At 38.5% G+C, this 13787-nt stretch overlaps 1 protein-coding gene across 5 annotated transcripts; it reads right to left on the reverse strand.

Annotated features, from left to right (window-relative positions):
* Positions 1–1021: 1021 nt before the first annotated feature.
* sybu (syntabulin (syntaxin-interacting)) lies at positions 1022–11926 on the reverse strand. 5 transcript variants are annotated; one of them, XM_053493836.1, is made up of 8 exons: positions 11647–11926; positions 8582–8637; positions 8250–8421; positions 7941–8165; positions 4019–4121; positions 3644–3793; positions 2739–2894; positions 1022–2662 (listed from the first exon to the last, which is right to left on the reverse strand). In XM_053493836.1, exons 2-8 carry the CDS (start codon positions 8606–8608, stop codon positions 1510–1512), a joined length of 1986 nt encoding a protein of 661 aa, XP_053349811.1. In that variant the 5' UTR covers positions 8609–8637; positions 11647–11926; the 3' UTR covers positions 1022–1509. The 5 variants fall into 5 exon arrangements, with proteins under 5 accessions (XP_053349811.1, XP_053349809.1, XP_053349813.1 ...); XM_053493834.1 differs by having other exon boundaries at positions 8250–8427; XM_053493838.1 differs by having other exon boundaries at positions 7941–8138; positions 11647–11925.
* Positions 11927–13787: the final 1861 nt, after the last annotated feature.

Below are 13787 nucleotides of genomic sequence, written 5' to 3' on the forward strand. Positions count from 1 at the left end.
ACTGTGAGAACATGCACAGGAACTCCATGCTGAGAGCAACCCAAGCTCAGGATCAAACCAGGGACCCTGAACGTGTGGGTGGGAGCACTGCTGCACTACCGTGACATCTGTTTTCCCAATCTGCCATACATTTTATATAATTTTATAATCATGATATATCCCAAATGTTCCATGTTTCAAGTGTGACTATCTGCCTTCTGTTTTTATTGACCGAGCAGACAAAAAAAAAAGCTGCATTTTTTGTCTTTACTACTGTTTTTGATTTCTGACTTTCACTTACTGTCTTTCTTGTCTGATCAACCATTTGCCTAACTTTTTAATCTTGACTGAAGGGTAAATGATTGACGTCACTGTTCAGCTCTCTCTCTGTCTGACTGCTTATGAGTTAGAGCCATACTTTTACTTTCTCTAGTTTACTTTTTAGCGTTTACTGGCGATGAGGTTACACAGATTGTCCAAATAACTAAAAATGTTTGCAATATGCTTTCGTGCAACAATTATGAAATATGCTTACTCGTGCTTCATGTAAATTGTTTAGGCTGTCAGTTTTGTCTCTCCCAAACTTCCCCTCTACTGTAAAAGCTTTTACCTTTTATGAGGCATTTTGAGCAAGATGCAGTCATAAGTAAAATGGAAACAGGTACAGGGATCTGGAGAACAAAGATACAGATTTACATTGTTCTAAATATAGTGGTCTAGGTTTTTTGTGCATTGCCCAGTCAAGCTACCACACATTCACATTTTAAGTACATAGTTCAGATTAGGTCTAATTTTTAATCCCTGGAGTTTGTTCCTTCCCCTATTATAATTTTTATTATCTATTCATCCTTTTTTCTTTGCAGTGGATCAGATGCCAGTCCATCATACGGCACCACACACACACATTTAAATTTAATTTAGCACAGGGAAACCGTTTTAGAGGTTGAAAGACACAGGAGAACTGGAGGTCTCATATTACATAAATCACCTCTATTTGTCTTAACCTCTTTCATTATCTGAATAATAACTAGGTACAAACATAAATGGGAGATCATGCTTTAATAAATATATTTACTGTGTCTAATAAACAAATATTGCACATTGCTCAGGCACAAAAGGGTCATACAGTATGTACTGTAGCATTGACTTAGGGGAGTCAGCAAGGTCACAAAAGATAACATGTAACGTAATGCTCCACTGTTCGACAAATTCACAAAAATAAATACAGAACAAGCTTTGGCTCTAGGTCTACTCCTTTGGGAACAGGAACATCAACAGTCAACTCACAGGAAATGGACTAGGAGGCAAATGACAGCACAACAAGTGATCACCTACCCAGATGATCACATCAGGGCAATGAGCAATATCTCATGACAAACAAAGGTAAATAAACTCATCATTTCATACATGTATGACAACTTTACATGGTGCAAGGTGGCAGAACTGGAAAAAAAAAAAAGTACTTGTACACACACAAAAACTTAAATCTTTTAAGTGCTCTTGTTAGCTGTGCCTAAAGGTAAAGGACCATCACACATGTGGCCCATAGGTGACAAGGCGAAGAGAGTGCAATCCCATGATGCAACAACCACGGATTAAAGCTGCAATGTTGTACACTGGTGCCCCATCAACTGCATTGTGCTGAGAGTATAGCCAGGCCACCGTAGGAAGAACAGGTGCTGCCACAGCAGCCAGATCAACCAAGAAGCTGTTGTTCCAGTGGCTTTTCCCCACCACAGCTGTATTAGCACTGGGGCGAGAATCCTTCATGCCAAAGTCAAGCTCTTCTGTGAACCCTGGTTTCACCTCAGGTTTTGAACTCTGGGTTGAACCACCAGGGTCCTGTGAAATTAGCAATGGAGAAAGTGCTGGAGGATAGGGAATGTGGTCCATCCCCTTGGTCAGGTTGGGACTCTGGCCTTGAGACAGTTTGTTTTTGATTGATTCTTCTGCCTGGGGTAGGTTGGGTTCCTGTGCTTTGGGTAACTTTTGTAAAACACTAGATGACAGCCCAGCGTTTTGAAGCTTTAGCATATGTAAGAGCAGGGACTGAAGGTCAGGGTTATAAGAGGTTTCATCTGTTTGGACAGCCTTTTCACCAGAAGCATGGTGCTCATCAATATTGGTTTGGCCATTTGAGCTCTTCACAGTATCCTCAGCAGCATGCTGTGTCAGAGGGGACATTCCTGGCAGGCTCATGAGTTTGGCACTACCATCTTGGCTGTAGTCCACAGCTGTAGACATGAGAACCGGCTCAATCATATCCATCTGGTTGGCTGTATCATTAATAAGCAGCCCACTGTCTGCCATCTCTTCCTTTGCCTGACCCTCAACCAGCAGCTCTTTGTTCTGCTTCCCTTCAGAGGACTTTTCTGGAGAGTCACAGATGAAGTCCAGCGTGGGCTCGTCATGCAGGTTGGCACCACTTTGCGCTAGTTCCATGCTGTGCAGCAATGATTCTAGCTTCCTGTTTTGAATGTTAATATCAATGAAGTACTTCTGGATGCCCTTATCCTTCTCCATCAGACTACTCTTCATCGTCTCAACTACTTGCCGTAGCTGTTTTATCTCCTTGCGTGCCTCCTTGAGAGCCAGCTGTGCCTCCACACGGTGACACTCTTCCTCAATCCAGTCCTCACGCATTCTGTCCAGCTGTGACTTCAACTCCTGAACTTCAGACTCCCTAAAGGATGGAAAATCTATTCATTTATGTATTAGTACTCAGCTAATGTCAGTATGCACAAGTTACTGGGGCTTACCGGTTAGAAACTATTTGCTCAGAATCCCGGAGCTTGGTCCTCAGGTGCCGGATTGTCACCTCTTTTTGTTGCAGAGGGGTCAGGTATTGCTCTGGATTGGGAGGTCTGATGCCATGATTGTCACCACATGAATGGTAGCTCCCTGGAGTGGTTCTTCTGTAAAATAAAATGAGTTATGTTTTTTATATTAGTGCAATATAGATACCATGGAGATGTACACACAAGGAATAATTATTAAGTTCGACAGCACATAAGAATGTGTTTTTGAAATAATTTAACGAGTCGTTAATTTCATGCCACAGTGTCACTGTTCCAATTTAGTAAGGTACCAGATTGAATAGTTACTCTAGTAAAGGTATGAATCAGTAGCTCACAGGCCTAAGCAGCAGTGCTAAGACTAGAGCACAAGCTTGCTCTGAAGTAAACTGCATCTCTGCTATAAATATCACACCAGAGAGAATGAACACCACACTGCAGTGCTCCACATAGACATTTTTATTCAACACAACAGTAATGCATTAATATGAATTTCAGTACATACATTAGCGTTCTTTAATTTGCTATCGATTGTTAAGACATTCAAACAACCATCATCAAACTACAATACAAATAAACTAAAATGTGAGATCCAAAACAGCTTTTGAAGGAGTGATTGAATACATTAACTATTCATGCTGTCAGGTTCTATCACAAGGTGGCTTTGAATAAACCTCTGCAGTCTGGAGCCATGTGACATGATAAATAATTTAGTGAATCATTTCAGGGTTCAGCAGAAACCAAATATGACAAAGGGTACGGTGTCATTTACACATGCACAGAGTGTGAGAAGACTGCTGAAAAAGTACTGTATATTCTTTCCTTAGTCCCCATAATCAGAGGTCTGTCTTCCACCTGGCATGTCCTACCTGACAGTAGGGCTAGATTTGTTGCTGATACATGATGAAGGGGATGCTTTCGGGGGTGTCCTGTAGGGGGCATAAACTTCTGCATCACGGGTAAGAGTAGGGCTGCCAGGTGGCTTAAACCCAGGCTGGCTTCTGATGTGCGGCAGACGACTAGAGAACAAAAACAAACAAAAAACTTTCTAAATTAGTATGAAAAGGAATATAACCCATATAATTTATGATTTTATTTTATTTATACCCTCAATTTACATAGCCAATAGGACATAATAGGGAAAAATAACAAAAGTTGTGTAATTTGTATTCTATTGCATACATTAGTATACTAGTCTTATTCCTGTGATATTGTATTCGATAAAAAAGCAAATGTTACATAACCTATGTGAAATGCAGCTCTTTTTCCCTGTGGAGTTGTTGGCCATAGTTCCACGGCTCTTCAAGCTTCCAGTGCTGCTGGAGGAGCTGAAGTCAGCCTCACTACCTGCAAAACACGAGCGCTCTACATGGTTAAGTAACCTGTGCAAACACACACTATACCCATTTCCATTCTGCCACACCAGAGACAAAAGTTCAGGGGACAAAAACAAAACTTAAATTTATGACAACATGATAACAAACCACATAAAAATAAAAAGCTTGCATAAGTGAAACAATATGTAAAAAATAAAATCATGCGTGAACCAATTCATAAGCCAAATTCCTAATCTCACTGCATATAGAAATATAAACCTGTACCTGAGAAACATCTCTTTCCTTTTGATAAAACCATCACACTGTGCACTTTGAACTTGTGAAAGAACAAAACAAACTGCTAAAACTAGCAGTCTTTCAGTGTTGTGAGTTGGATATTGTTAGTCACTTCATTGAGCCAATGGGGGAAGTTAACTAATTACACTAATTGAACAGCTGCAGCCTTAATGAACCACCAATCAGCAATCACTGTTTGTAAGCGCAACCAAAAAAAAAAATTATACATACTTGATTGAAAAAAAGGCTAGCAGGGGATAGCTAAAGTAGATTTAAGACCAAGGGAGCAATAGATTATTTCTTATATATTACCCTTCTACACCTTCAGTACATAAGACACTTACACCCTTGTAGATATGAACCCATAACCTTAACCCATAAATAGGCCACTTATATATTTATGATAAGATGCTAACTGCATTTCATTGGCTTTGTACATGGGCTTTGCACCTACACTATGACAATAAAGTTCAATGTAATGTATTGTATGTTATCTGACCTATATCACTTATTATGTACAGGGTCGTGGAAGGCAAGGAGATTTAAGGCAAAAGATGGTGTGCACCTAGGCTGGATACATACACTTTGCAACAAACATGGGAGAGGATGCAAACAGCTCACACACAGACCTAAAAGCAGAACTCGAACCCTCAACCCTGGAGGTGCAAGGCCACAGTATTAAACACAAGGTGCCACTGTACCACCGACAGATTAATATTAGCCTTTAAAAAAAAAAAAAAAAAAGTACTGTTAAGAAATACTGAAAATACATAGAAAATAAATCATCAACAGCGTTTCTTTTATGATGGATAACATTGTGGTGTAGTGCAATGCAAACCATTATTTCACAGTTCCAAGGCCCTGGGATATGGGTAACTTTTGGATGCTTTTGCTCCATGTGTGTTTTCGCTTCCCATTTCCCAAAAACATGCTAGTATTTGGATTAGCAACTGTAAATTACCACTATATATGAGTGAACTTGTAAATATGTGCGCATGAAGCCCTGCGCTGGACTGGTATCCCATCCAAGGTGTCCTCTTGCTTCGTGCCCAGTGCTCCCAGGATAGACTCTGGATTTAATGTTACCCTTATTATGATAAATTACTTGTAAAAAGCTATATATCTTTTTAAGTGTTAAAATGTTTAAAATTAATTCTTCTGATGTTGCAGAAATGCTTTAGTTCAAGGCAAAAAAGAGCTTTAATATGGTGTAGTGCTGCTGGAGGTATACACCATGCAGGACAAAGAGTAGAAAATAACTTGAATCAGTTCACATGGATAATCAAATGATATAACTTGTAAGTAATTTGTAATTTCATAATTGACACTGAGCCCTGCAGAATATCAGTGGAGGTTTGGGAGTAAACAACTGAGCTGATTATGACAAATAAGACACTTCTGTAGATTTCAAGATCCAGCTATCAAGCCACAGAAAAGAGCAATGTAATAGTCAGTTCTGTAAAAGAAACAACAGTGTTTCACCATCTGGTTGCGACATACTGGAAGTGGTTTAAATCTGGACGAACTATAAAGATTTTTAAAGACATGGTTTTTAAAGTGACATTCAAAAAATCGACTGAGTCAGTAATAGCTCAGGCCAAGATTTGGAGAGGAATGAAACATTAGTATTTAACAGATTACCAAATATAATGTTTGATTGAATAGCAAGAAATAATATATTTTAAAAATGAAATTCATTTCATGGATGACAAATGGATGATTCATATACTTACAGATTATTTAGTCTGAATCTACTCTAAGATAAATAAACTTTTATGATGTTAGAAATATCATCTGCTCTTTTTCCAATCTTCAGTCACCCATTGTCAGTCAGCCTGTGCCTGATGTGGTCTTCTGCTTTTGTAGCCCATCCACTTTAATGTTCAATGTCTTATCACACCACAGATACAAAGAATATTTATTTGAGTGACTAGCTTGAACGCATCTAATCGTTTCCCTCTTCCCTCTGCCCTTTCTTTTCAACAAGACCCTCTGCTCACTGGATACTTTTTTTTCTATACATGTTTCAGAAATATACTGAACAAAAATATAAACGCAACACTTTTGTTTTTGCTCCCATTTTTAATGAAATGAACTCAAAGATCTGAAACGTTTTCTACATGAACAAAATAACCATATCTCTCAAATATTGTTCACGAATCTGTCAAAATCCATTACGATGAAGAACTGGAGTCAAGTCGAGACCCCAATGAGGACGACGAGCATGCAGATGAGCTTCCCTGAGACAGAAATTTGTGCAGAAATCCTTTGGTTATGCACTCCGATTGTTTCAGCAGCTGTCCGAGTGGCTGGTCTCAGATAATCTTGGAGGTGAACATGCTGAATGTGGAGGTCCTGGGCTGGTGTGGTTACACGTCGTCTGCAGTTGTGAGGCTGGTTGGATGTACTGCCAAATCCTCTGATACACCTTTGGAGACGGCTTATGGTAGAGAAATGAACATTCAATTCACGAGCAACAGCTCTGGTGGACATTCCTGCTGTCAGCATGCCAATTGCACGCTCCCTCAAAACTTGCGACATCTGTGGCATTGTGCTGTGTGATTCAACTGAACCTTTCAAAGTGACCTTTTACAGGTGGCCAGTCTAAGGCACATCTGTGCAATAATCATGCTGTCTAATCAGCATCTTGATATGGCACACCTGTGAGGTGGGATGGATTATCTCGGCAAAGGAGAAGTGCTCACTATCACAGATTTTGACAGATTTGTAAACAATATTTGAAAGATATGGTTATTTTGTGTATGTAGAAAATGTTTCAGATCTTTGAGTTCATCTCATAAAAAATGGGAGCAAAAACAAAAGTGTTGCGTTTATATTTTTGTTCAGTATACTTAATCCAGCCCATCTGTTGCCAACAATTATACCACGATTAAAGTCACTGAGATGAAATTTATTTTCCCATTTTGATGTTTGATATGAATATTAGCAGAAGTTCTTGATCTGAATCTGCATGATTTAAAGCACTGAGCTGTTGACATATTCTTGACTGATTTGGATGAATACATCAGGTGTTCCTATTAAAATGGCAGCTCGGTGCATGAAACTAGGGGTCTAATTTTTCCTTTTGTCCTTAAAGCATCTGTTTTTTAATTAGGTGGCTTAGGGGTTAGCAAAGCCAGGGTGGAGGGTTCAATTCCTGCATCGGGTCTGTGTACATAGAGTTTGCATGTTCTTCCTGTACTTGGCATGTTTTCTCTGGGTACTCTGGTGTCCTCCCACAATCCAAAGACATGCAATTTGCCTGTAGTCTGTGAGTGTGTGTGTGTGTGTGTGTGTGTGTGTGTGTGTGTGTGCCCTGCCAGGGATTGACACCCTTTACAAGGTGTACCCTGCCTTGTCTCCTGGAATAGGCTCTGTACGGAATAAGCGGTATAGAAGATGAATAAATGTAAAAGGTTTTAATTAAGCAGATACCTTAATCTCCAAAAACACTGCTCAGCAAAAGTGTTCTCATCTACCCAAGTCTTGTATCTTTATTTTATGTAAAACAACTTGAAGATGACATCAGATAAATCTACAAATATTAACACACCTTTGCATGAAGTAGAAGGTTGTTGCTGCTCCCTCTTGTGCGTCTGTATGCCATTACACTCAGCCACCACATTGACTCTGACCCTCTTGACCTTGGGCTTGCTCTTCACTGGTATGGGTGACCCCAGTGAGCTGTTGTCTGAGCCAGATCTGAGTTTAGCTGGAGATGGACACTGACTGCTCGGACATCCGGTGTCATCTGAAACCAGGGTAGCACACGTCAAGACTGCAAGCAAATGTTTATGCAAAAAGCTTTACTTAATACGTGTGTTCAATGCAACAGTGTCTGTCTCAAAGGCATTCAGTATACCTGATGAGAAGCTATTAGGACTGATGGTTCTGTTCTGTTTTCTGATAATGTCACAGTGTTTGCTTTCATCCTCAGACAACGGAGATTCCAAAATCTGTAAAGCCTTAGGATAAACAGGTTGAAGGACAAGACGAGGGATGCGGCTGGGAGTGTTGTGCTTTCCAAGTGACTTCTTTACCTCAAGAAAATGTCAAATTACTGTAAATGGTGGAACAATGACCAACCTACTTACTTCGATTACAGTGATCAAGAACTTAAATCTAACTCAAATTTGGATAGTCACTAGACAGAAATCTTATATTTAACATTATAAGTAAGAAAGGCAAAAATACCTTGTATTCCTGAAATGACCCCATCATGCCTAAGTCAAAATACACTTGTGAGGCTCCTGTGAGGGGGGAGAAGGACTTTTTGTTTATTTGTTTTTGTATATCTGTTTTCTTTTATTTTTTTGTCAAATTAGGCAAAATTATTCGATGCATGGTTTAATATCTACTCCTATCTGTTTTTGTTTAGGCAGCTGAGACACTTTGAGGCATTCTTGTTGTTAAAGGGCTATACAAATAAAGTTGAGTTGAGAGCTCCATAAGATTTAGCACACTATATCCTGCTATATTTGGTGGGCTTTATATTCAACTATTACAACTTTTTCTCCAGAAGCTGTAAAAGCTTATGTGGCATGTACCTTGGAAACACAAAAGTGGTCATCACCTTCGCTAATTCAAATTGTGATGAGCTATTTTGATCAGCATTTGTCTGCATGACTTTTATTGTGAAACTGAACAGGAGGAAGGCACAGTGGCTTTCCCCTTCTCCTGTTCTGTTTCTCTCCGACCATCTTAATGAAGCAGATGCAAAAAATAGCATCAATACTATGTTTCAAATCACACAACTTCGACGTTTGAAATCTGTTTAACTCTTAGATATGTCCGGCCTTGTACGGTTGTTGGAATGCTTAGCATTTTAAGGAGAAAGAAAGTCAATGCATTTAGCAGCAGAAAGCTAATTAATCACTAAACAAGCTTCTTTTTTTGAGGCTATGACATGATGTCTGTTTCACAGAAACAGGGTTAAAATTCAAGAGAAAGCTAACACGACAAAACTAAATGTTACTACACAGAAAGAAAGAATGAAGCACTAGCAATAATACTTCCTTTAATCCAGTGCTATATGAGCAGGCTAGTTAGCTAGCCTGACAGGATTTCTGTGAGGGTTTTAGAGAAAAATATGCCCACAGATATAATGAGCAGTTAAGCCAGAACCACTGTCTTCTTCCGATCAGTAACTCAGTGCCTTAACCCTCTGAGCTTGCTTAAAAAAAGAAAAATCTCTGTGTAATTGTCTCTTTAAGTAGTGAAGAGATAGTGTAAATATTGGTAAATTAATTTCTAGACCTTTAACAATCCAAATTTTTAAAGATACCTTTATGACCTCTTGGATGTAAATGCCCTATTGAACAAGGGCAATGAAAAATCCAACTTAATCTGAGCAGGGACTAGCTATTAAATACTGGCCGGAAAGGAAACCATTGCTGAATTACAGTTACTAGTGCTACATGATAGGCAGATTGTATCGAATAAAATAACACAGCAATGATTGCGTTAGTAAATCTCAAATATTTCTTGCTTAATCTAGTTGGAAGAAAGCTGGAAAATGACATGGTTTTAAAGATCAGTCTGAGCGAGTCCATCAAGTTATCTGGGAATTTGCACATTAACTTCTGCTTCAAACTAAAAAAAAGCCATTAGCTACTGAATACTGAAGCAATTAGCTACTCTGAAATCACTTTTTATTTTTAGTGTTTAACAGAAGGTTACAAAAGTGGACTCAACTAAGTGGTCGATAACTTTAAATGAAAAACCACAAAGAAGGTATATCATTACTTTTGTTAAAATAATAGTTAAAGAAAATGTGAACAAATACAACAACAAATAATTGTCCTTGCAAATTTTAAATTCACCTCCCATAAATTAAATTTGCCTAAAATAAAATCACAATTTAATCAATGAAACTTAAACTTTACTTTTCCAAAATATTAATTGACTAACTTGGAATAGCAGTGGTTGGGCTGAGGGTCTTCATGATTTATGGCCTTGAATAAATACACTGAACACAAGGATAAGGCAGTGCTCAATAACAGAGGTGAGTGCTTGACAGGGTTTGATGACAAAATATGCAGCTTTCCAACCCTAGAGGACTGTGGACATAATACATCTTATTTCTCAAAAAGATTACTGTACAATGGGCCAAATAAGCTGGTTATGAAAGTTGGGATGTGCTTGTTTACTTCGTTGCGAATAATGGCATATCATAAGAGCTTTATCACTCCACTTTGATTGTGCATGCTTTCACTTAGAAATCATATTTAGGGACTAAAACTGACTAAAACTCCCAGCGTTTTTTAAAAAATGCGTCATTCAAAAAATGGGATGGTCCTTGGCTCCATTCATTTCTTTCTTTCACAAAAAGTACTTTTTTATTTTTTATTCAGTGACCCTTCTCTGAAGCCTTACTACTGGTTACAGTTTACTTTGCTGTTTAAGCCACTTTGGTTAGTGTACCTTTATACATGATTCGTCAGTGAGTTAAACCTGGCTTACTGTAGCAGTGAAGCTGAATAAATAGAAGGGTTTGACAGTGTCTAGAGCTACACATCTACAATAGAGTAGACCCCAATGATTTACACTTCATTACAGTTATTTTTAGACAATATGAGATAGGATATAGGTCATGTGCCTTGAATTAGAAAATCTACAATATATTAGGACACGTAGGACTTGTTTAATGATAATATGCTCTCCTTTTACTTGTCAATGTTAATGATATTGGATTACCAGGTCATTGTTTGCTTTTAATCATCATTATCACCAACACCATCATTAACTTCATCATCATCATATTGCTTTTAATATAACTTTAAATAATGTGATCTTATGCAACTCTACATAAAGATTTTATACATTAGTGAAACAAAAGAACATTACTTTTTAAGTTTCATTTTCAAATAAATGTTTCTGGTGTTGTTTGTTGTTTAATGATGCTGATTTGACACTACTACTAAATATCAAAAGAACCAAAAATGTAACTTTGAGGTTATCACCCCAGCAAAAATAAAATTTACGGCTTAGTAGTATGTTTTCTGAGTGCAACTGAGCAACATGTACATGTAATACGTCTTCCAGTGTGCATAATTAGGACAATGACATTTTTAAAGAGACTTTATTCTATGTAAGCCTGTTTTTATATCTTTCAAGCAATTCCTAGTCTATATTAGTCTAAATTGGCTTCTGTTTTGAAACATGGTGTAAGGCTGATAATAAGTTGCTCAGTAATGTAAGGCACAGTGCTCAGAGTTTACAGTCTATGTGCTGTGGCGCAGTAGGTAAAAAACACTTGCCTGGTGTGAGGCGTCTTCTTCCTAGCGAGCGTTCTGTGATGAGGCGAGGAAAACACTGCGTGATGCTGTGTGCGTATATGGACGTGTGTACTGTATATCAGCTGCGTTGTTTTCTCCCACCCTGTGCTGTTCCTTACACGCGTTCACTTCACGAGATGGTGCCTTTCGTTATGGATGGACAAAATCATGAGAAAGCACACGACTCCCAGCTACGCCAGTCTGACATAAATACCACCACCTGAGTGCGTTATGCAACACGGACAGTGTTAACCCTTACTTTACTGCTCCAAATCTTTTTTTTTTCTTCTTTTATACAAACCTTTAGCTATACCGCTATGGGGAAGGCTGTGACCAGGGATATGTCCCATACCAGCAGCATGAGCAACACAGTTACATAAGACCATGTGCTTGCTTACTTCATTCCGAATGACGTCACTGGACACAATGGTCCAGTTTCACCTCGTCTCTTAATATAATCTTTAGTTTTTTTTTTCTAGGTTCATTATGAATCATGTCGTATTTATACAATTCCATACATACATGTGTTTGTTTTTGTTTTCGAGATGATGATGATGATAAGTTTTTAAATCAGCTGATTTGCTTTATAAGACACCCGAACATGTGAGGCTCGGGATGCCTTTAGGCCTTTGTGGAAGTGCACGGTTTGTAAGGTTTGTAGAGGTAGAATCGCAGGAGTCCTCCGTAGTGAGGATGATTTCGGGATGATCAGAATGACTCAGCGCTGCTGTTTGTCGGCTCTCCATGGTGCTGAAGTAAGTAGGCTGAGAAAAGGCTTTGAGCGCTGAGGATCCTGTACAGTTCTGGACGTGTTAAACTCGGGCCTATCACCTAAGCAATACAAATAAGTTGATTTTGATTTCCTTTTCTCTGTTACCCATAAATAAACCTAAACCAATAACTTTAACTTTAACATAACTACATTAAGTTTGAGTTTGTTTTGGTGTTGAAATATTAAATGACTGGGAAGAACTTAAGTAACCCTGTAAATTGAATACGATGCTACTAAATGTCTGCCTGTAAAATATTTAGTTGTATATCGTTTTTTATTAGACCCATATTTTAGAGATCGTTGATACGTTAATCTAAAAGGTAAACACTACCCTCTTGTGGCTGAGTAGCAAAACCTGCCAAAGAGCACCTAATGTTATGTTGGTAAAATAGCTTCCTTTGTGTCAGTTATCTTACTGTCTGTCATTCATTGGCTCAGTAGATAGGATAGGATAGGATAGGATAGGATAGGATCAAATGATTAAGGCTCTACATAACGTATTAGAAGGTCACGGTCTAAAGCCCCAGTACTGCAAATGTGCCACTGTTGGGCCCCTGAGCAAGGCCCTGAACCCTTCCTGCTCCATGGGTGCTGTATTGTGTCAGACCCTGTGCTCTGGTATGTGAAATAAAGAATTTCACTCTGCTATAAAATAACCATGACAAATAAAGGCTTCTATTTAATTATATTATGCACTGCACATGCAATTACATATTATGCACACTAATGTTTTAGTTTGACTGCCTTTGTGTACAATGTTGTAGTTTGCCTGCCAGTGCAATCTGATCACTTCCACAGGCTTGTACAATGGACACAATGTATGGGTGCATTGCGTCATGCACTTCCCCTTCCCAATTTGAAGCTTTTTCTTTTTTCCGTTTAACCTTTCTAACAATTGTTTTGTTTGAAACTTATCTGTCTGTATTTATTTTCACTTTTAACCTTTCTAACAATTGTTTTCCTCATACCAAAGGAGTCCCAAGGTGGTGAGTCCTATGGAATATACCATAGGAGTCCCAAGGTGGAAGTGAGTCCCAAGCCATTGAGATATCATTTTACTCAACTGTACATGCGAAAATGTTCTTACTTTCACTATAAAACATAGCTGTAACTTCTACTGATGATTTTTACAATGCAACTTCAACTAGCATTTAAAAATTACTGACGACTCACATTTCCTCCATGAAATAAACATTTTATCGCTATCCTTTCAGGTTATAATAATGCACTGTACAGTTCTTAGCCCAATTTTAGTACTGAAATATCTCCTTAGTTGTTTTCTTAGCTGGATGATACATTGACCCTTCTAAAATTGCTGATTCTTGCCCTGTCAGGATCTTATAATCTCCCT

This window comes from Clarias gariepinus, chromosome 4 (assembly GCF_024256425.1).
Source record: "Clarias gariepinus isolate MV-2021 ecotype Netherlands chromosome 4, CGAR_prim_01v2, whole genome shotgun sequence".
In the NCBI taxonomy this organism is placed as follows: domain Eukaryota; kingdom Metazoa; phylum Chordata; class Actinopteri; order Siluriformes; family Clariidae; genus Clarias; species Clarias gariepinus.

Bases quoted from the DNA above. Each gene is read 5' to 3' on its own strand.
- sybu (XM_053493834.1), bottom strand. From the start codon at position 8,608: ATGATGGGGTCATTTCAGGAATACAAG. The intron at 4,122-7,940 runs GTGTGTTAATAT...CGTGTTTTGCAG, and splicing joins ACCTTCTACTTCATGCAAAG to GTAGTGAGGCTGACTTCAGC. The intron at 2,895-3,643 runs GTAGGACATGCC...TTTATTTTACAG, and splicing joins AAATCTAGCCCTACTGTCAG to AAGAACCACTCCAGGGAGCT.